At 39.5% G+C, this 24,188-nt stretch overlaps 1 protein-coding gene across 1 annotated transcript in view; it reads right to left on the reverse strand.

The window, feature by feature from the left end:
- The window catches only part of DOCK2 (dedicator of cytokinesis 2), a 341,484-nt gene extending 319,306 nt beyond the window's left edge, over window positions 1-22,178 (reverse strand). Inside the window, exons 1-8 of the mRNA XM_048488170.1 lie at window positions 22,151-22,178; window positions 17,099-17,171; window positions 16,895-16,998; window positions 14,664-14,847; window positions 14,479-14,576; window positions 6,294-6,383; window positions 5,878-5,978; window positions 3,539-3,673 (exon numbers count right to left, since the gene is read on the reverse strand). Coding sequence (XP_048344127.1) covers window positions 3,539-3,673; window positions 5,878-5,978; window positions 6,294-6,383; window positions 14,479-14,576; window positions 14,664-14,847; window positions 16,895-16,998; window positions 17,099-17,171; window positions 22,151-22,165 — 800 coding nt within the window. The 5' untranslated portion in view covers window positions 22,166-22,178. The remainder of the gene's footprint in view (window positions 1-3,538; window positions 3,674-5,877; window positions 5,979-6,293; window positions 6,384-14,478; window positions 14,577-14,663; window positions 14,848-16,894; window positions 16,999-17,098; window positions 17,172-22,150) is intronic.
- Window positions 22,179-24,188: the final 2,010 nt, after the last annotated feature.

Below are 24,188 nucleotides of genomic sequence, written 5' to 3' on the forward strand. Positions count from 1 at the left end.
GTTGAAACTGATGATAGAAAAGCAGAACACTAGAAGCACTTCTATCTCACATGGTGGTGAAAGAAAAAATGAAGGATGTCTTCCCGCCCCCTCATGGGACCATTCCAGAGGGAAAACTCCCACCGTTTCAGTGCCGAAGGGGAGGGGGTGGGGAGCTCTACGTAGTAGAATTTGGAAAGAAGCTTTAAAGATCCATTCTGCACAGTCTCAATATGGGACAGTAGGACCATGATAATAAACCAGGCTTTTACCAGCATCACCTGCTTTAATAACTGGAGAGGCCATGGGTTGAAATTGGGGTCTTCATCACACAAAGCGAGTGCTCTGCCACTGAGCCACTGGCACTGTGTATCACTATTACCCTAAATTCTACCATTTAATAACTGATTATTCCCCACTACAGGGAGCCTCACAAAGCAGTTATAAACCAGGTGAAGGCATACTGCTTGCATAGCTAATCATTTAGTACTTGAAGGCATGGAATGCCAAAGAGTCTCCAAATCTAGGCTGCAAAAATACTGGATCTGGCACAGAAGTAAACTTCTGCTTGGGAAACATTTGAAAATACAAGGAATCAATTTTTGTCAGCATTTTAATTAACTGCTTGATTTCACAGCAGGATTGTGCTTATCCCCCCACCCTTAAATTTCCTTGTCACAGTGGCATTTTATACTAAAAATATTGTTTTGTTTCTTGTCCAATACTTTTTGATTCCAGTATTGTATGATCCCATTGTATGAAGGTTAATGTTTTGATAAGTGTTTTTGCTGATTTTACTTCTATATTAAAGATATAGGAGCAGTTTCTTTGCACACCAGAATAGCTGTGGTTGTTTCTTTATTCTTTACTGAGAGGAAGCCCCCCAATAACTGTTATTTTCCTCTAACCTGTTTATTTGTGTTATGTCAGTTTATATTTTTTTTCTTGTAATTACTGTACATATGCTTTATTTTAAATGTTTCCAATACAGAAATTTGTTAAAGTGTGATCAAGTGTTCACTGCCTTGATGACCCTATTTGCATGGAAAGTCACAGAAACGTTTTAACTAAATAAAAACAATATTAAAGGTTGGAAATCTTCCCTAACACACTAGAAGATCAGTCAGTTTTTTATTTTTATGTTTTTGTATATACTAAATTATAATTATTAACAGGAAAAAATACATTAAAAAGGAATCCATGCTCAAATTATAACCTTTGAGTTTAGTTCTTTAAAAATACAATTCTTAAGGCAGACATTACCCCACAAGCCAAAACTATCCCGTAAAATGAAGTGAACAAGTTGTTTACACACTTATTGGATTTTAGGCTCCCTTGTCCGCTCTGGGCCCATTTGGCAACACTAAAGTGTTGATTCTGAAGAATTCAATTAAAGCAACGACACTTTGCTATACAGTATTAAGGGGTAGTGAATTTCTCAGTTACAAAATAGAATAATCTTTTAAAAGTGTTGTTAATTCCTCTATAGATTGAACATGCAAAATTTAATAATTTCTGCCATTACTACAAGTTGAGTTACCAGATCAGACAGTATGTGAAGCAAAATCTTACAAGTATGCTATGGCAGCTTTTGCAACCCAGCTATTCTCTGCAGTATCCCTGAGAGCAGTTTTTTTCTATTTCAAACATTTCAAGTGCTATTTCTATTATAGAAAGCAGGAATGCAACCATCCAATTAGCCATCCAATTAGCCAGGTAGAAGAAACCTCCCTGAACTGGCATGCTCTACACATTTCAGCAGTGGTACAATAGGATATACCACCAAAGTCCAACAATCTAGGAAGCCCCTAGGGCTAATGTTTTTTCTTCCTCACCTACTGCACAGAAATCCTGTTCCCACTTCAGTGAATGACAAGGCACTTTCAAAATGGGGAGAGATTGTACTGTATTCAAGAAAAGTACCAAAAACTTGCTGTACTGCAATTCCATATGTGCCTAAAGAGACTTTCATTAACACTGTTCAATTCTTCTAGGTGCTACCTTGCAGGAAACAGATGTACTAGAATTTTTCCAGTGTGACTAAGAAGGTTCTTGCCCTGAAAAGCTCATGCAAAAAATAGATTTTTTTTAACTGGCCCAAGATTCAGTTGAATTCTGTGTTCTCAGATTAGAGGAGTCATGCTCTATATTGCATCTTAAATTTCCTTAGGCTGAGACAGCTGTACAAAAATTATGCCAGGATTGGATCCATTTGCCACAGAAGATTCCATCTATACAAAGACTTTTTGGATCCAACACATAATGCATGACTAGAAAATTATCTGAAAGAAAAATTCCCAGTAGTTTTTTTTAAGTCTGTGGTTCCATCAAGCATGCTTCAAGTACACAGCAAGTTCACAATTAAACATATTCAAAATGCAAAGTATAGCTTCCTAATCTGTACTACTCTGACCCTATTATGAAAATTTTAAAGTTATTTTCCATAATTATGGATCTCTTAAACTAATCTATTGGCAACATCACTTCCATCGGATTTATCATATGTAAAGGTCAGCCAGCATAGCCATCAAGTCCTGCAGCAAACCAAAAATGAGGTTAAACCAGAGGCATAGCAAGGGGGGAAACACCCGGTGCACTGGTGCTTCCTCTGCCCCCGCCCCACCCTGGAACACCCTCACCACGCCCCCATGGGGACGTGCGCCCGGTGCGTCATGCACCGCCCTCTTGGAGCTACCCCGTTTCCCCCCGTCCCCTTGGAGCTACACCTCTGAGTTAGACACAGCAACTTTTAACATTTGGCCGGGGGAAAAAAATAACGTTGAATATCCCTTCTATATGGTACATCAGAATTTTTTTACAACATGAAGTTTTGCTTAAAGTTCCCAGACTGGCAAAATATGGCAAGGCATATTCAAACTATTTCAAAATTTATTTTGTCTTTTATGGTTATCAGTTTAATTACATTTGTAAACTACACCAAACCATTGATGAGGCAAGATATAAACATTTTAAACAAAGAAAATACTGAATTTTGCAGATGTTCAGCTCCTTAAAAACATTAACATTTCTAATGAACTGAGAGTAAATAAGTATTGTACATAAAACAAACTGATAGATATGCTTATTCATGTGCTTGTAATTTTATAATTTTAACTGTATTTTCCATTTTTATGGTTGCTGCCTTGAGGACCCTGATTGGGTGGAAAGATGGCAAAACAATGTTTTAAATAAATATAATAAACATATATTAGATATGCAAGGAACAGGGATTAGGAGACAGGGTACAAGAGAGAGATCATCATCAAGGTATTTTTATTTTTATTCCCAGCTGAAGCCAACCAGATGTCTTTCATATTTAAAGGCAGAGAATGACAGTAATGCTCTTCCATTGTTTGATCCCTGACATCTGGTATTTGGAGGTACAATGATTCTGTATGTGAAAGTTAAACTGAACTATTACAGTCACTCCTACTGATAATGTATTTAATTGAAAAGTCAGCACAGAATCATTCCAGACGTTCTTCACTTCCTTATCTGCAGCTTCACTCTGGTATACTGTACCTTACCATTTCAAAATTAATCAAAATCTGATACTTACTGAGAAAACAGAGTCCTTGACCGAACTATGAACTTGAAGACATATTCCAGGGCTTTCAAGGTTCTTAGTATAGGTTCACATTCTTCTCCTCTGCTGGAAGTATCCAAATAAGTCTTCAAAACAGCCATTAGTTTCCTGAAATCAGGAAATCATGTTACAAAAAGAAAGAATTTTGTCACACTGAATTTCCAGACAGTACAAAGTAGCAGATAAATATGCTGCATGGCAGACTTGGTTTTATTACTTTATAATTCAGATCCAAATATTACATACCATAAAGCAAGAGGGAAGGCTACAATAGCATGACCCTTTATTTCCAGTTATTACTTCTATCTATCACACAAGATAGTCTTGGCGATGGCCATAATTGTTGCATTGAGCAATATTGGAAGAACAGTGTGCACTGGGAATTCTTTGAGCCAAAAAACTTCCCCATTCTGCAATAATTTGGGTTGCAGTATTTAATTTTCTTCAGCACACAAAATATGCTAAAGGACTAGGATTGTTAAAAAAAACAAAAACAAAGATGAAGGGTTGTACCTGAAAATCACTGACTAGTAGGTATGGGTAGGATGGGGGTGGGGGTTCATAAAAGGAACAGAAATTTCACTGTAGGCACCATTTGTTTTCCCAAGATATTTCCTTTTCCACCTAGCATGTTCCCCCTAGAACAGAAGCTATGATTTATTTAAAGATTAAACAAATTTTAAGACATTCTGAACCACTGGGATGTTGTGGTTTTTCCATGCTGTGTGGCCATGTTCCAGTAGTATTTTCTTATGTTGTTTTGTCTGCATCTGTGGCTGGCATCTTCAGAGGAAAAACCCACAACATCCTAGTGATTCTGGCTGTGAAAGCCTTCGACAATACATTCTGAACCAGGTTCAACATAAAGAACTACATGGACAAATTTCCTGAATGTGATCATTGGGTTATACAATGTGTTTGTTACTTAAACAGATAGCCCTGTTCCAATGTATTGTGTGGGAAACTACATCACTCTAACTCTTGCAATGCTTCTTAGAAGGCAAGAAAGACCTGTCAATATTCATAGATGACAAAACTATTCTTGTACAAGATAGCACATGCTTTAGACATTTGTTGCCTTCAATATGAAGCCTGAATAGTAGAAGTCTGAACCTTATTTACTATGAGCAGTCTCTAATCTCCAAACACAAGTGGTATACATCCAGTGTCTTCAAAGGTTCAATTTTCTAGATTCTATGGAATAAAAGCTATTACTGTGCAATGGAGAGAAACAAATCTTACTGTGGCATACCCTCTGAAGATGCCAGTCATGCATGCGGGAGAAACGTTAGGAGCAAAAATTACCAGACCACATCCACACAGTCAGTTGATTCCGGCCATGAAAGCCTTCAACAATATACAAAGCTATCAAGACCACAGGGATTAGCAGAGCATAAAAAATGCAGCAACCAACTAGCTATAACAACATGCCATTTAAGGAAGTTCTATTAATAAATTCTGGCTGTTTGAATTTCAAGAAGCTATTTGGCTAAACTAAATGTTACCCCAGTCACACAATGGTTGGCTGAACTAACTCTGTTTATTTCCACATCTTTCAGATCCATCTTACCATAAGAATCATTCACATCACATGAAAAGTGTCCATACCACCTTCAGTAGCTTTCAGTAACCTCTGACAGAAACATCCAGTCTCTTCATATCATGCAAGCAATTCATGCGGCTAACTGGATATGGCATAAACATGTATATCATTCTATTTAATTTTGAACTGGGCTCTAGAATGTGAATTACAAAATCTATATAATGGGGTCAGTGAAAGGCATATAACATTTTTTTCTGCAAAACTGAATAAAGCCCCAGGTTTGTAGAAAAATCTGAAATGTAAAGCTCAAAATAATACAAGTGACATCTGTAGCTTTAAGAGATGAATGCTTACTGAGCTTCTTGCAAGAATACAGTCTGAGATCCCAGTGGCCATTTTGAGGGTTGCTAGGCAAGCCTTTCAACCCTTGGTTCCTGCCAGTCAAAGATGGGACTGACATAGATAAAAGCAAAATATAGAAGGAAGAAAGGAAGCAGCAAAAGTGGGGAGAAAACAGAGAAGCTGGAGAGGGGAATGAAAAGAAAAGGTCCGCTTAGTGGATGGAAGTGCAAGAAAAGGGAGAGACAGACAGGGAAAGAGAAGGAAGAAACAGGAAGAAAACAGCTTTGCAAGTTTCTTTCCTGCATGAGATCTTTCTAACTTTGCCAGAGATTTACCTTGGGTTTCTGCATGTAAAGTGTGTATTAGTGACCTATATACCAGTGGCATACAACATTTATATTAATAATACAAATCATTGTAAACTTACTTGTAAGCTAGAGTTGCACTGAAGTGTTGCTGTATATAAGCCTCCAATACAGTATTGAAATGTTGAAATTTCCTGTCTGCAATGAGACCTATTATATAAATCTGTAAAAGATTAATAGCGTTAGTGTTTTCATATACCAGAAATACTATGAAATATAAATGGGAAATTTGGCATCTTAAAAATGCCACATTTTGGGAAACTAAAAGTCTACTATTCTACTTAAAAAAATCAAAATTCAAATGCTAATGCTAAATGTCTAAGAGTTATAAAAGGGGGACATCTATGGCTGTGAATCTGCAAACATTTAAAAAGCCATATTTGTATAGTAAGTTTAAAAAAAGAACCCATAAACTGAAGTTAATGGGCAGTAGAGGGCAAGCACATCAACTATGATCCATCTGTAGAATTTTTCTTACCAGTGCATCGAAGACAAGAATGTCATACTCATTACTACAAGAATGCTCCATCATGATATTAAATAGGGCATCTAAAGTATCCTGGAGAAACTAAAGAAAGAAGAGGAAGGGACCAATAAACATTTCAACAATTTTGGCATTATAGCAGTATAAGATACTTGGGAGAACATTTTGTTTCCTCTAGGAAGAAAACATTCCACCTAGAGTTTTATACCTCAAAGGATCCATCCTTCTAGCCCAGTCACCTGGAACTTCACCACATCTTTAAAGATTTATCTTAGTCATTGGAAACATTTAGCTCAAATGGCCACAGTGGTGACTTTAGAAGTATTTAATGCTAAGTATTGACAGTAGTGTATATTGGAATTAATAGAACAAGTCTTTTTTTCTAAATGGACTAATGGAGTTTTTAAGGCTTTGCTACAGCACAAACACTTGTGTTGTAGAGTCTCTGAAGTCCTGATCAACCAGGGTTTTTAACAGTGGGTCAGTCTGAATAAGGAATGAGAAGTGTTGGAGACTACTCTATTACACAAATTGGTCTGGTCTGTTCCTTTTTTAGTTAGGGGAATAAGCTGGAAGCAGACCAGTAAACCCGGGAGGTGAGTAGGAGATCTCCATCTGTGTATACAGAGGTTCTTTCCTAAACAGAATCACTTAAAAACAAGGTCACCTCTAAATTATATCCTAGGAAACCTTGAATGCATGTGTTTTTACCCCAGTAATTGGGTGATTGTGAGTGAGAATTTATTTTATTCCATTTGTTATTTTCCCAATAAAAACCATTGAAAGAGAAATCTATTTTCTCTGCTGGTTTCTTATGGTGAGCTGAAGCCCGAATACATAGGCAATCTATCTATATATAGCAATCAAGTTACCCAACGCTTCTCAAGCGACGCTAAGTGACCTTGTGCTCTATAGCTAATTTCCCCAACCAAAAAAGGGTCATTGTGTCCTACCATTTTGGGTAACAGTTAATATATTTAAGGCCTAGCATGCCCAAGTACTGAAAATCCGTAAACATTCCTAAAAAGATAGAATGAATTATGGAATTGGCCAAAATGAATATTTGACTGATAAAACACACTGAAGAAACAGCTTAAGAGTGCTTGTAAACCTGCCAGGCAGATGGCTGTCTTTTAATAGGTACTGCAAACTCATTATCATTGTAAACAGCAAAGACATCTATTTTTGCAAGTGCAAAAGAGATTTTGTCTTTCTTGGGGTTTTTATTATTATTGTTGAACTCTCCCGTACATTTTGTTTTCAATTTGTTGACTTTCAGTTTCATAAGCAATTTGAAATGCAAAGGGGTAGAGGAGAAAGCAGCAAACCTGCTGACTGCATGCCTCTACTTACATTCCCACATGGATTCCCATCCAAGTTGGAAAGGACAGAATGGAACATGCCACTAGGAGGGGAATTCTTCTACCACCAGGCCAGGGCCAGGGCCGTAAAAGCCCTAGTCCGTGTCTATGCCAGCCTTTTACAGAGCCAATTGCCAAATACTGTTCTCAGAAACACCAAGAACAAAGGCTGCAGAGCAAGATACAGGAAGCAAAAGATTCACTAAGAGAAACAAAGATTTTCTTTTTAAATGCTTGGTTAGGTAGAGTAGTGGCAGCAGCTTATTATCCTTCTCTTATGCCTGGATCCAGTTCCAACTAAGAGATCCCCCTTTCCAGTTACCACCACTCACCACTGTGACAAGGATAAAAAGAGGAAGCACCTCAGCACAAAAGCCTGGATTCAGCTTTGGGTGAGAGCCCCCTCCTCCCTAACTGCTATACCCAAGGTCACGGGGGGGGGGGGGGAGCTACAATCAAGTCAGTGTGGTATAGTGGTTAAGAATGACAGACTCTAATCTGAAGAACCAGGTTTCATTTCCCACTTCTCCATATGCTGGGTGACCTTGGGCCAATCCTCCCAGAACTCTCTCGCTCCATCCCTCCACCCCACCCCCAATTCAAAAGCTGCCTGTTGTGGATGGGGAAGGGAAGGTGATTGTAAGCCACTATGAAACTCCCTAAAGTAGAGAAAAGTAGGGTATAAAAACTAACTCTTCTTCACATTCTTCTAATCCATCATGCTTGGTTCAAGACTTTACTAAGAACCCACTCCATTATCAAAATTATATTTCAATTGAATTATGTATTCTTTTTAAAATTGCACTGCTTTGGAAGCCAATGTTAATGGGCTGAAAATAGTAGTAACACAACCTACTTTGGATTTGTTGCTGAAACAAAATGTTCAAGGCCAGCAAAGGAAAAATGAAAAGTTATTTTTTCTAGTCATAAAAGTTCAATGCCAATTTACTATATAGAATCGTTATGATACCTGTCTTGTTAGATTTTCACTGATAGCAACTAAAAGCAGCTGCAGAAATCAAACAGACAATCCATATTCACCTTGCTGAAAAGAGTTGTTTGTAATATATTGAATAGAAGGCTGGTTCCAGAAAGAAAACTTGCTCTTCTTCAGGGCACATGTTTAGATAGATGTAACTCACTCAGGTTTTTTTCAAAGAAACCAAATGACTCCAAGCTTTCAGAGTCTAGCAATGTGGTGTTATATCCTAAGTGGTGTTATATCTTAACTTCATTGCCATTTACAAACTTAGAAGGGTGCAACTCTGCTTAGGTGGGTGCAACTCTGCTTAGGAGTGCATTGCAGATCTGGAGTACTACATATAGTTAACAACTTGCACTCATTTTCCTTGAGCAAACCAATCATCATTATCTTTTCATATTTAACCAGTAACATAAATATGTCCATAGAGAAATAAAAATAATCTTGTCTTTAGAGTATGGGAACACTGAAAAGGATTGGGAAGATAGCTAGTTCCTTTAATGGTTCTCACAAACATATGAGCATCATTCCTTTGTATGGGCAAATACAGTTCAGCTTTCAAATTGGCCTTGATATTGTGCTTACTATGAGTTAATCATGTGTAAAGCATAAAAGTCTTGAATCAAGGGATCTATGATTGTAACAAACTGCCATGGCCAGAATTCTGATAAGTTTAGGGAGTGCTAAAGCAGCAGCTTGCTGATTCTACTTTAATCAAGGTGAGTGTCCCAGAAGAGTATTTGTGCGAAGCTTGAGATCAGGAGAAAATGAATTAGACTTGCTGCATAACAGCAGTGCTACTGCCTATGCTGCAGTATTTCACTCACACACACACACACACACAAAATTAGATTTATCAAGAAAAAAATTCACCATACTTTTCAAATCCAAAATGCAAAAGAGATGGTCATGGCCACTCCCCATCCCCACGCCGCATAGAGAATACAGGCTGCTTCCTAGAACATAATTCTAAAGCTATTCTTAAACTTCCCACAATCATAATCTTGGTGCAGGTCAGCTCAAGGGATAGATAGATGCTTGCCTAGGCTTTTTCCAATCAGTTTTATTGTATCTGAAAATGTTTTGAACAAATTTCATGAATCACTGGTTTCAAAAAGTATGTTTGTTTTTTAAAAAGCCAACAGGAAACACCCTTCTTCTCAGGAAGCGTAAAGTAACAGTACAAAGAAAATAAAAACACTGACATTTAAAAGAGATGTCAATATGTACCAGATAACTAAAGTTGCCCACAAGCCTGGAAAAACCTGGGATCACCTGCAGAATTTAATTTCCAAGAAAACCCAGGCTGTGGAAGACACAGTTGTGTCTTCCAGGGAGCCAAGAATGCCTGTTGGTTCACTGAGGAGCAACAGGTGATGAAACAGTTGGATAGACAGTTACAACATGAATGCAAACAAACTCAAAGCAAATGCCAACAACCTCAGGTGACAGCAGATTATCATGCTGAATTTCTGACAATGATAGCAGCAAAGTGAGCTCACACCACCATACTGCTTCTGTACCTCACCTGTGGAATTACCTTCTTCTGGAGGCTCGCCTGGTACTGACTTCACTTTCTTTTAGGCGCCTGCCCAAAATTTGTCTTTTTATCCTGCCTTTTAATTAGACGTCTTATCTTATCAGCTTTTTAAATGATCTGTTTCTGTCTTATTGATAGTTTTCGCACTGGTTGTGTCCAATGGCTTGCTTTTTAATGGTTTGTTTATATATTGTTACGTTGCTTTTATTTGTATGCTACATTAAGCAGGACTCTTGGACAGCAGCATATCCTTAATAAGTTAATTAATGCATAGGAATGGGAAGCTCAAGCTTTTTATGGCACAGCGGTAAATAACTTCACCAGGTAAATAACATCCCATCTGTTAAGGAGATGCAAGATTTTTTTTCTCTAGGCAGCTGGAAATCCTGCAAATAACTCTGAATTGTTGTTCAGTTGGGAAGTGATTAAATGTCACAAATTGCATGTTCAAAATATCAAGTTTAACTTTCTTGTGAATCAATATGAACCAATCTCTTTAAGCAACAGATTCCACAGAAGATGCCATTTGCCCATATCTCATCTTTGTTTGTGCCACAAAAAGAGTGAGCTCAGGCCCACATTTTAGAAAATACCCAAATTCAGCACTGCAAATTATACTGTAAAGCTGAAAAAAATTGTTGCACTTACTTGTAAATGTTATTCATTTTCGTAGTTTGTCTGTGCAACCCCACATTCAGACTGCACTTGCACAGGTCAACCATGGAGAGGACTATCAAGCTTGTTGCCAAACTCAGCCTGATTAGGGAGCTCTTCCCTCCTTCCCAGAGCTGAAGGTAGGAACTTTCCCACCTCACAGTCTCATGAGAGGAGGGTGAGGGGAACATCCTTCAGTCCTTCTGACCCCACTGCGGGTTACAGTTAACACAGGTACGTCACCCAGTTATACAGGCAGTATTAAAATAGCAGCCCACAGCATCAGAGGGATGTGTGCCTGCACGGAAGATCATTCAATGAACAACAGTTAAAATTAAGTGCAACCTAGTTTTTCATCTTCGTGGTCTGTCATATCCCAAGTTTTTAGGGACCTTCTGGAGGAGGGATCCCACCCAGCCAGAGGTAGCATTGGTGCTGAGTGCCTTGGTTTTGAGCACATTGGTGTGGAGGATGAGTAGCCCCAGACCGACATGGATGGATGGATGTTACCCAGTGTTGAAAGGCAGTAGGCTACCTTTACTACATCTTCATTATAAGAGGAGAACCTCAATTCCATGCCCACAACTGACAGAGTCGATTTTGGTGGATGGCGTTGAGATTCCAACAAAGACCTCCATCTGGATACAAAGAGCATCTCAGAGACAGAGCACCTCCTTGACTCCATGCAGACTTTGTTGAGTATCTCACCAGTGAAGGTATATGGTGCCAGACTTCTTTGAGAAAAAGAGAAAGTGAAAGGCAATGCTTTTCAGCCATGGGCGAAAGCCATTTTGAGGAGATTACACCTTCTGGGGACCTCTTGGTGGGCTTGGACTGGTGCTTTTTCTTCTCCTTTTTTGACGGCACTTCAGAAGAGGCCTGCACCAAAGCTTCAGAGGGTCCCAGGTCTCCCCCATTGTACTCTGGAGCTGAGGTGGCCAATGAAGATCAGGCCCTATTCATCCCATCTTCCCCTGATGATGGAGGGGATAAAGAATGCTCACTAAGAGGGGCCTTAAGTTGGGAGGTCCTGACCTACCCTGTCTTGGGTGTAAGCTGAGACCAGTTGCAGGGGCACAGTATCACCAAGGCAAAGAAGGCAGTCCTCATGACCATCGTTTTTTTTCCAACTTCATTGCATAAGTGGAACACTTCTTAAATAAAAGTGGTCTCTTGGAGGAATTCATGTTTTGAAGCAACGGCTCCACAGAAAGATGAATAAACTACACAGAGCTCACCCAGCACATCCTTTGATTGCAGCAGCAAAAGAAAACTGAGGGAGGAGCGCCTCCCCTCCTCTCACCGTGAGGCAGGAAAGGAGGGGGAGGGATGCCCTAATCTGCCTGAGTTCAACAACAACCTTTATAGTCCTTTCTGTGGTTGGCCTGCACAAACACAGTCCCAATGTGCAAATGCAGACACACCACAAAGATAAATAATAGTTTCAACATGATTATGTGGTTAAAATATATATAAAATTTTCCATCTGCTTGTAAACGAATCCCCAAGGATGGATTGAGCTATATGAGAAAAAAAAAAGAAATGTCTGGCAGGGTTCTGTCAGGGACTATTAGGTTGACTTCAGATGTCATAAATAAACAGATGTTTGTTTTGAATGGGTTTAAATCTGGCTCATTGCTATGCTTATATGTTCCAAATTCTCTACCTGTCCACATTTGGACATCATGGCAAATTAAAGTTTGATAGAAGGTTTCCAGACAAAAGTATTGTTAAACTGTACTTGTTACACAAAGGAAGCAGGAAGGGAGTGCAGGCAGGAGCACACAAACACAATAACAAGCCTCTGGGTGCAGAATACTTGAAGCTGTCAAGTATTCATACTGCTGGCCAAATTGTCTGGGCCTCCATCTCTCCAATCATCTTAAACTATTTCTCAGGCCATTAGTAAGTAAGTAATCCACCCAATTATAACACTACAAGTTAAAACAACAACATCAAAACCTCATCAGTCATCTACTAAATAGTCCTTGAACAAATTAAAGAAACAGTACTGAGAATCCTAAATTTTTAATCTAGGAAATATTTAGATAATGAAGAACGAAGGAAGCACATACTGCATCCTCACAACACTTTTTATAAAAGCTGGTCCTTTCACCTTGGTTAGTCTGCCCTCTCCAAAAATGAACCATACAAAGCAGATATACCAAGATGAACAAATATGTTAAATTCCCCATAATATCAAGACTACTGTAAACTCTTACAGATGTTTACATGTTGGTTACTCTATGTTAAAAAATAAAAACAGGGTAACAATCATCTGCAAAAAAGAAATGAAACTTTTGAGAAAGTTCCTCACCAGTGACTATTGTGAAAACTCAGCAATGAAGGAATAAGAGGGGAAGTCCTCCTATGGATTAAAAACTGGTTGAGAAACAGGAAGCAAGGGGTGGGTGTAAAGGGGAAATTCTCACAATGGAGAAATGTAGGGAGTGGTGTCCCCCAAGGATCCGTTTTGGGACCAGTGCTCGTTAACCTATTCATAAATGACCTGGAAGTAGGGGTGGGTAGCATGGTGGCCAAGTTTGCAGATGATACTAAATTATGTAGGGTGGTGAGAACCGCAAAGGATTGTGAAGAGCTCCAAGTGGACCTTTATAAATTAGGTGAGTGGGCTAAGAAATGGCAAATGCAGTTCAATGTAGCAAAATGTAAAGTGATACACATAGGGGCAAAAAATCCAAGCTTCACATACACACTACAGGAGTCAGTGCTATCAGTCACAGACCAGGACAGGGATTTGAGTGTCTTAGTTGATAGTTCCATGGGAATGTCAACTCAATGCATGGCAGCTGTGAAAAAGGCAAACTCTACGCTGGGGATCATTAGGAAAGGAACTGAAAAGATTGTCATGCCCTTATATAAAGCAGTGGTGCGACCGCACTTGGAGTACTGTGTCCAGTTCTGGTCGTCACATCTCAAAAAGGATACCGAAGAAATAGAAAAAGTACAGAGAAGGGCAACGAGGATGATTGAGGGACCGGAGCACCTTCCTTATGAGGAGAGGCTGCAGCGTTTGGGACTCTTTAGTTTGGAGAGGAGATGTCTGAGGGGGAATATGATTGAAGTCTATAAAATTATGCATGGGATAGAAAATGTTGACAGAGAGAAATTTTTCTCTCTTTCTCACAATGCTAGAACCAGGGGGCGTACATTGAAAGTGCTGGGGGGAAGAATTAGGACTAATAAAAGGAAACATTTCTTCACGCAATGTGTGATTGGTGTTTGGAATATGCTGCCACAGGAGGTGGTGATGGCCACTAACCTGAATAGCTTTAAAAGGGGCTTGGACAGATTTATGGAAGAGAAGTTGATCTATGGCTACCAATCTTGATCCTCCTTGATCTGAGATTGCAAATGCCTTAGCAGACCAGGTGCTCGGGAGCAGCAGCAGCAGAAGGCCATTGCTTTCACCTCCTGCATGTGAGTTTCCAAAGGCACCTGGTGGGCCACTGCGAGTAGCAGAGTGCTGGACTAGATGGACTCTGGTCTGATCCAGCAGGCTATTACTTATGTTCTTATGAAAAGAAACTTCATTATTAGTAGTATCTTGCTATTTAGAAAGTTCCCAGACTTCATGACAACACAGCTGTAATTTTAAAAACTCTTCCAAGTACAATATACCTTTACAATTTCTTCCCCATCCACAAATTTCAGTTTTTCCAAATTTTCCTGTAAGAGCTCTGGCTTCATACGCCACTTCAAAAGGCCCAGTAAATCCACTGAGGAAAAGAACAGAAATATATTATACACAGGTAAAGGCAGATTTCCTTTAAAACTCATACCTTGTCAGAAGTGTATTCGCTTACCATTTTGAGTTAGTTTGGTTGAGCAAACAAGAGTGGAAATGCAAAAGGCATCTCTTGAGCTTACTGAGAGACCTCCAACACTGCTTGAACTTCGACTTAAGGTGGAGGACTTCACCTCTATATGTTTGCGGGTGGAAGGCAGACTCAAATAAGCGTTGGCATCCTCCATTTTCTTACTATCACCCTTGAAAACAAAACATTTGTCAAATACCCTATGAGTCCAATTCATAAGGAAGTGTACTTGCTACATATTAACTAAACTTTAAAGACTATTACTTTAGAAACTGGAGACAGATTCATTGTCCCTTACAAAGCAGCCTATGCAGTTGCAATACACCCTTTACAGCAATCCACTTTGGAAACTCAGTTGTCAGACAAGAGAGAGGAAGAGAGAGTACACTGCATGTACCTAAAAAGTTTGTTGTATTAAAGAGAATTTCTTTCACACTAGCTTCAATCTATGTAATTTTTATCTTGCTTTTATGCTAGGAAATCAGGGAAGCACATAGGATTTCCTCTTCTCAACTTTATGTTCACAACAACTCTGTGTAATAGATTAGACTGAAAAACAATAAAAGTCACTTAGTAACTTAGAATTTCAACCTGGGTTCAAATTAGTCAATTAGTCAAAAGTCACCTGGTAATTTGAACCCAGGTCTCCCTATTGCAGTCTGACATTGTACTCTATACCAAGCTCAATTACAAACAGCTTAAAGACCAAAGGTAAATTCTACACGATATTCAACATGGAATGTTGAAAAAAGTAATACTGTGCTACATTGTTCCATCTCTGACAAACATTGCAGCTTATTTGTGATGTTATGTCATTATGCTGCCCAGTTCCCCATTCACCATATCACTGGCTTGTGGGAAACCAACATGGGCAAGCATACCAAATTATTTCAGGGAAACTTGGGAATAATCAATAAAAGGCTTTCATTTTCAACACAAGGCATGAAAAGACTCATCTGCCCAGAAGTAGCGATTAAAAAGCCTTGAGGCATGTAAATGAAGTTGTGCAGGGAGGACAAGGCTTCTAATATTTGTTTACTGAGAACACTGCCCTGCCCTACATTACAGACTATTTTTGAAACATGAGTTTCCACAGCATTCAGGCACTCAAAAAGCCCGTTAGCTACAGTATACTCTTACTTGTATCATCATGGAGAATTTAGGAATACTTAGATGATTTTCAAAAAAGAACACACATGTTAGATAGCCAAAAAAAACTGATGGGAAAAAACTACTCATATAATTTTCCTTGGCCGTTTCCGCACAGCACAATCATACCTGGTTACATACCTGGTTCTTACAATCCAGGTCTGGTTCATCCTGGTTTCTCCCTTTGCATGGCTGCCTGTTTTGTGAAGGAATCCAGTGAAGACTGGGAGGAAATACTCCAATTTCTTTCACATGAGCTTTGGACTGCTTTGCAAATGTATCTGAGCATGCCCAGTGCCCCACATTCTGATTGGCTGTTGTTTTTGAGTGGCAGTTTAAATGAACATCAGGCTGGGAGATTGGGTGGGGATGGGGTGGTGGGCGGGGCGGGGCGGGGCGGGGCGGGGCGGGGCGGGGAGATAAGGCTGGGTGGGAAAAGTAAACTGGTTCTGCTCCCATAGTAGGCTAACCCTGGGATTTTGGGAAAGAATCGCCAATTTGGTGATTTTTGAATTCCCCAGGAGGATGAAAATATCACATGGCAAACCCACTTCAGGACTGGGAATCATGCAAAATTATTGTATGGAATGGGATATTTCTCTTGCTCAACCCAGGATATTTGGACCATGCGGAAATGGCCATTGTGTGGTTAATTCTTCTGAAATTAGCAGTCATAATCCAAGCATAAACTCAGCCCACAGTGACTGCCAGCATTAACCACAGAAGTTAATATTTTAAAATGCCCACTAGTATCATTCTGGTTTTACATTCTACCATGTCTCAGGCCTTATTCCCTATTCCTTCTAGGTACCAGAATTTTTGAAATCATAAAGTGATCATCTTATTGAACTATAAATTTTAGAATTTTTTCAAAACAGAACACACAAAATTTTAAAAATCTGATATACCACTTTGAGCTCTGGAAGAATGTTGTATAAATAGTTTTAAGTGTTACAAAAATAATCTAGCAAGTACATTAGGTGTAAAGGTGAAGTGTGCTGGAGATTATGTCCAAGGAGGCTGCTATTAGATTATGCAAATTTGCATGAAAAGCAGATCATTGATGATACCTTGAGAACTGACAAATCGTGAAAGCCATCAAGCAGAGTTGTTCCATCCTCCTTCATCAACTTGACAAATGCCATGGCAAAGTTCTTCTCTCCTTTGTCTTTAGCTGCAGAATATAGAACTTTGGTGTAACTCTTTTTCTTCTAAAAAAGATCCTTTTACCTAATTCCATTCATTGAAAGCAAAGAATAATGAAGGCTACTTACATTCAAGAGTAGAACGATGCTTAAATGTAAAGCGCAGGTGAATTCTTTGCATATCTTCAATGGGCAATGCTACCTATTTAAACAAAGAAATTCTTTATTTCATAGATATTATGATAAAAAATAATACATAGATAAGATTCCTACTGGTTGCAAATGTCAAAAAATCCAGCCAAGGTTTGGTAATAACAGATTACTAGCATTCTCATCATTGATTGGCTTAGCTCTAGATCAGTGGTTCTCAACCTTCCTAATGCCGCGACCGTTTAATACAGTTCCTCATGTTGTGGTGATCCTCAACCCTAACATTTATTCATTTTACAGATGGAGAACACTGATGCAGAGAGTTTTAGGCGACCCCTGTGAAAGGGTCGCTCGACCCCCAAAGGGCACTGGCGGCGGGCACAGGAAGGAACCAAAGCCGCCGGTGGGGAGGGGGGAGCGATGGGGCTGCCGGGGGGGGGAAGCGATGGGCATCCGCTACCAGGATACCAGTGCCCGCCAGCCAGTGCCAGGTTGAGCTGTGGGCGCCCTCGAGGAGAAGCAACAAGCGCCCCTGGAAGGCCTGGGCTCATAATAATTCACAGGTCAGCCAGGGCGCTTGCACGCCTCTCCGACGCAGGGCGCCCACGGCAGCCCGGCACTGGCGGCGGGCACGGGAAGGAACCAAGAAGCCGCTGGTGGGGAGGGGGGGGCAGCTGGCGGCTGCCGGGGAGCGGAGCGATGGGCATCGGGAGGAAAAACAAAGCTCTTCCCGTGCCTCGCTGGCAGCTACGGGTCAGCTGTGGGCGCCCTCGAGGAGAAGCGCCAAGCGCCCCTGGAAGGCCTGCCTGCTCGTTCGCTCACAGGCCGCCAGGGGCGCTTTGCTGCCCCTCCACGGTGAGGGCTTCATAGCAGCTCTGGCAATCCGGCGGCGGCACAGGTGAAGGGAACCAAAGCCGCCGGTGGGGAGGGGGAGCCATGGGGCTGCCGGGGAGCAGGGCATCGGGAGGAAAAAAAACAAGCTGAACAAACCTTCCTATGGCACGTGGGCCAGCCAAGCATGGAGGAGACACAGGCTGCTGAAGTCGCACTGGCAGGCAAGACTCGGGAGGCAAAAGCCCTGGCCCGCTCTCTTTGTGCCACGCCTGTGTCTGCTGGTGCTGTTGTTTCTTCCTGGGCCTCTCACCTTCCCTTCCTCTCTTTGCTGCTTCTGGCAAGTCAGCAGGGAAGGAGCTTTGTGCACGCACAGCCTGGAAAAGGCAAGGCACACCGGGAAGAAGGGAGGCGGAGCTCCCCCGCCCGCCCACTCTGGTGGTTTGTTTGATTGGTGGGACTGGCCCAGTGGGCTACTGGCGTCCAGAGTGGGTGGGGCTAAGGCATTCAGAGCCGATTTCTAAAGCAAAGCAGCTTGCGGGCGCGGCGTCGCTTGCTTTGCTTCACACGATGGTGCAGTCTGTGGGGGCGGGGCGGGGCGGGGCGGGGCCGGGGGACATTTTGGCGCTCACGTGACTACAATAAAATTAGCCATGCCCGGGGACAAGGGGTACCCCTCGTCCCTAGGCAGATACGCGTCTGGTAATATCTCTTAATTTCTCTTGCCGTAGCATATTTTTAGCCATCATCTCAAAAATTTCTAACTGTATTTGTTTCCATACATATTCCAACCATTTTGAGATTGTCCATTTCTTATTATCTTTCCAGCCCAATGCTATCACTGCATGTGCAGCTCTAATCATAATTTCATACTTTGGTCCCAGAGTTCTATTTACCCTTTTATCTTCTATTATTCCTACCATTAATAGATCATTATTTATATCGATTTTCACTTTTACTAATTGTTCTATATACTTCAAAAAAAATTTCCAAAACTTTTTTACCTCTTTACATTTTATTCACATATGGGTATAGTATGCTCCCTGTTCACCACAATCTTGGGCTCAATCCCTTAATCATATAAGCTAGCTGTTTTGGGGTTCTATACAATTTAAGTATTACTTTTCTTTCCAGTTCCACATATTTTTCAATCTTTATCTTATTTATACTATCCATGATTCTTTCCATTTTTTCATCATCAAAGAGTTTTTCTTTCTCCCATTTTTGCTTCAACATTCTCAACATAAAATCCTTATCTTCCAACATATATTTATAAACTAATCCCAATATTTTTCCTTTTAGTATTTCAAGGCTCTTCAACCATTGAATTATTATACAATCACCTTTTATTCTAAATTTCTTTAATCTTTCCCAAATCCCTCTTAATACCAGCTGCCCTTTTCCCCCCCCTCCAATTTCTATTAGATTTTATAATGATATAACTCCTCTCCTTCATGGACTAGATCCGCCATTTACCTTTTTGTATTCCTTTTCCCTTCCAGGTTTTATAGTTTTCCATCCTTTCTTTTTCCAATCACGCTTGGCACACTGGAGTTAAGATCTCTTCCAGGATGCCAGGCATCCATTTGCTTCTTCATTTTCCCCATATGTCCATATTCACTTTTCTTGGGCCTATAGCTCTTTGTTTTACGTTTTTTATAATCATTTGTATAAATACCATATTTGCCTATTCCTTCATTTACTTCATTTTCAAGCTTTATCCATTTTTCTATATTATCTTCTTTAATGTCCATGAAACTTTTTATCTGGAATGCCTCAAAATATTAATGCAGATTCACATCCTTGATGTGATTATTGTTGCAACCTTGCTGCTGTCAACTCAGTTGTCTGTCACTTCTGCTTCTGAACATAATACAGTTTAGCACCAGCTGTATTAAAGACCTCTAAAATTTCCAGAACTGCACTGAGCATTTTAAAATTATTCTAAGGTTATTAATACTCTGTAGTCTACCCTCTAAATTGTATAAATTACAATGAAAGGAAATTTGTATATTAAAGGAACCCCACAGGCAGAAACAGGAAGCTGCTTCAGGTGTCACTTTGTCTCTACTGAGCAGTATAACCAGCCTCAGCAACAAGAAGGAAATCATGGCAAGAGTGGTGCCTCTGCAGAAATAGCTGCTGATAGTGATGATTCACATTGCTATGACAGCAGATTACACTGCCATACAAAACATCATCTGGAAGTGGTGGTACAAATATATCAAATTAGAGGTTACAGGCTCCCAGGATACTCAGTCTGTTTCAAATGAGAAAAAACTACCAGGTGTGAACTATTTTTTTAGAATACGTCTGATAAGTTTTTATTCATCACAGATAGCGCCAACCCTACAGATTCCTCAAGCATTTTAGACACTGCTGGTTAAAAGAAAGAGCAAATGAAAAAATGCAGGATTCCAAAAGGTAATAAATGAAGGCCTTAATTCTGTGAGATTCACTTCAATATCCATCATTGCTTAAGACCCAGTAGTATCTGTAATCTTAAGAAAATGAACGTTACTGCCAAAGAATCCTTTTTATTGTGTTTTTCCTTTCAGCTGCCCTCTGTCTGTTCTTGAAAGAATACCTTAATGGAATCAAACTCAAGTATCTACTCTAAGAGTCACATTATAGACAGTAACTTTCCATTGCTCTCTTCTTTTTTGTAAAGTAACAGATTTACATAATGAGCAATCTCTACTGGCACTACAGTTGCCATTATTATTATTATTATTATTATTATTATTATTATTATTATTATTATTATTATTATTATTATTATTATTATTGTAGATTTCACAGCTGCCAGATCTTTAGCTGGTTGTTGGCCTTCATTACAATTAGAGCCTCACCCAGAGGCCTAGGAAGTTGTAATGTATCGGTGTAGTACTCGTGCAGATCCCAGCAGGGCTGCCTTTTGAATTTGACCAATATTAATTTTGTCAATTAGAAGATGTTTCAAGTGCTGTATTATTATTATTATTATTATTATTATTATTATTATTATTATTATTATTATTATTGATGATGATGATGATGATGATGATGATGATGATGATAATAATTCAATTTGATAGACAGCTCTATCCCAAAGGGCTCACATCCTCAATGTGAGCTCCCAAAGGCACCTGGTGGGCCACTGTGAGTAGCAGAGTGCTGGACTGGATGGACTCTGGCCTGATCCAGCAGGCTCATTCTTATGTTCTTATGTCCATCACAACCTTTCAAAAATGAGCTGATCACAAGTTACATTCAAATTATAAAGATGTCTACTAAACATGATTGAATAAGGGCAAATAAACTGATGGAAACAATTCTAAGAGACTTAGGAAAGGGAAGAAATAATACAATATTTTCCGAATTTCCTCAAATTATTTAGCTACACATGTGTAGCATAGAAACAGTAATATTCTAACTAAATATGTAGGGATGGGATAAAAAGATTTCTTGAACAATGCATTGAATGTCTAAACCGTAAAGGCTTGGGGCAAGTGAACAACCATATACATTCAAGTGACAAGAAAAATCACTCACGTTGGCAAGAAACTCAAGCCACACCTTGGAGCACTTTCCTTATGAGGAGAGGCTGCAGCATTTGGGACTCTTTAGTTTGGAGAGGAGACGTCTGAGGGGGGATATGATTGAAGTCTATAAAATTATGCATGGGGTAGAAAATGTCGACAGAGAAATTTTTCTCTTTTTCTCACAATACTAAAACCAGGGGGCATACATTGAAAATGCTGGGGGAAAGAATTAGGACTAATAATGGGAAACATTTCTTCACGCAACACATGAATATGCTGGAATATGCTGCCACAGGAGGTGGTGATGGCCACTAACCTGAATAGCTTTAAAAGGGGTGTGGACAGATTTATGGAGGAGAAGTCGATCTATGGCTATCAATCTTGATCCTCCTTGATCTGAGGTGGCAAATGCCTTAGCGGACCAGGAGCTTGGGAGCAGCAGTAGCAGCAGCAGGCCTTTGCTTTCACATCCTGCATGTGAGCTCCCAAAGGCACCTGGTGGGCCACTGCGAGTAGCAGAGTGCTGGACTAGATGGACTCTGGTCTGATTCAGCAGGCTCGTTCTTATGTTCTTATAACAGTTGGTATTTCTTCTGCTGTAGGTCAGCAGAACACAACAGAGCAACTTCTTTGTAACTAAGCACACAGCAGCAGCACCTCATGCCCCTAGCCATACCTTTAATGTCTCCATCCAGCGAGGCTGTTTGACTTGGTAGTAGACAATTGATCTGTATTCATTCACAGGCTTGTCACCAGCTCCTAAGCAGATTGCATTCTTATACAAACCACAGAGAGATACAGATTCTTAGTTCTCAATTATATGTCATGTTCATCACAGAGTTATCAGGGTGATACAAAGCTTCTGTACTGTACTTTTTAAAAAAACACTGCCATCCTTTAATACAGGGGTAGGGAACCTGCGGCTCTCCAGATGTTCAGGAACTACAATTCCCATCAGCCCCTATCAGCATGGAACATAAAATCCTTATCTTCCAACATATATTTTATAAACTAATCCCAATATTTTTCCTTTTTTAATTATTTCAAGGCTCTTCAACCATTGAATTATTATACAATCACCTTTTATTCTAAATTTCTTTAATCTTTCCCAAATCCCTCTTAATACCAGCCAGTTCTCTTTCCCTCCAATTTCTATTAGATTTTATAATGATATAACCTCTCCTTCATGGACTAGATCCGCCACTTTTTGTATTCCTTTTTCCTTCAGGTTTTTTATAGTTTTCCATCCTTCTTTTCCAATCACGCTTGCCACTGGAGCACTTTCCAGGATGCCAGGCATCCATTTGCTTCTTCATTTTCCCCATATGTCCATATTCACTTTTCTTGGGCCTATAGCTCTTTGTTTTACGTTTTTTATAATCATTTGTATAAATACCATATTTGCCTATTCCTTCATTTACTTCATTTTCAAGCTTTATCCATTTTTCTATATTATCTTCTTTAATGTCCATGAAACTTTTTATCTGGAATGCCTCAAAATATTAATGCAGATTCACATCCTTGATGTGATTATTGTTGCAACCTTGCTGCTGTCAACTCAGTTGTCTGTCACTTCTGCTTCTAGACATAGCCACAGTTTAGCACCAGCTGTATTAAAGACCTCTAAAATTTCCAGAACTGCACTGAGCATTTTAAAATTATTCTAAGGTTATTAATACTCTGTAGTCTACCCTCTAAATTGTATAAATTACAATGAAAGGAAATTTGTATATTAAAGGAACCCCACAGGCAGAAACAGGAAGCTGCTTCAGGTGTCACTTTGTCTCTACTGAGCAGTATAACCAGCCTCAGCAACAAGAAGGAAATCATGGCAAGAGTGGTGCCTCTGCAGAAATAGCTGCTGATAGTGATGATTCACATTGCTATGACAGCAGATTACACTGCCATACAAAACATCATCTGGAAGTGGTGGTACAAATATATCAAATTAGAGGTTACAGGCTCCCAGGATACTCAGTCTGTTTCAAATGAGAAAAAACTACCAGGTGTGAACTATTTTTTTAGAATACGTCTGATAAGTTTTTATTCATCACAGATAGCGCCAACCCTACAGATTCCTCAAGCATTTTAGACACTGCTGGTTAAAAGAAAGAGCAAATGAAAAAATGCAGGATTCCAAAAGGTAATAAATGAAGGCCTTAATTCTGTGAGATTCACTTCAATATCCATCATTGCTTAAGACCCAGTAGTATCTGTAATCTTAAGAAAATGAACGTTACTGCCAAAGAATCCTTTTTATTGTGTTTTTCCTTTCAGCTGCCCTCTGTCTGTTCTTGAAAGAATACCTTAATGGAATCAAACTCGTTATCTACCTAAGAGTCACATTATGACAGTAACTTTCCATTGCTCTTTCTTTTTTAAAGTAACAGATTTACAATGAGCAATTCTACTGGCCTACAGTTATTATTATTATTATTATTATTATTATTATTATTATTATTATTATTATTATTATTATTATTGTAGATTTCACAGCTGCCAGATCTTTAGCTGGTTGTTGGCCTTCATTACAATTAGAGCCTCACCCAGAGGCCTAGGAAGTTAATGAAATGTATGTCGGTTGAGTAATTTCGTGCAGATCCCAGCAGAGACTTGCCTTTTGAATTTGACCAATATTAATTTTGTCAATTAGAAGATGTTTCAAGTGCTGTATTATTATTATTATTATTATTATTATTATTATTATTATTATA

This window comes from Sphaerodactylus townsendi, linkage group LG03 (genome assembly GCF_021028975.2).
Source record: "Sphaerodactylus townsendi isolate TG3544 linkage group LG03, MPM_Stown_v2.3, whole genome shotgun sequence".
In the NCBI taxonomy this organism is placed as follows: Eukaryota; Metazoa; Chordata; class Lepidosauria; order Squamata; family Sphaerodactylidae; genus Sphaerodactylus; species Sphaerodactylus townsendi.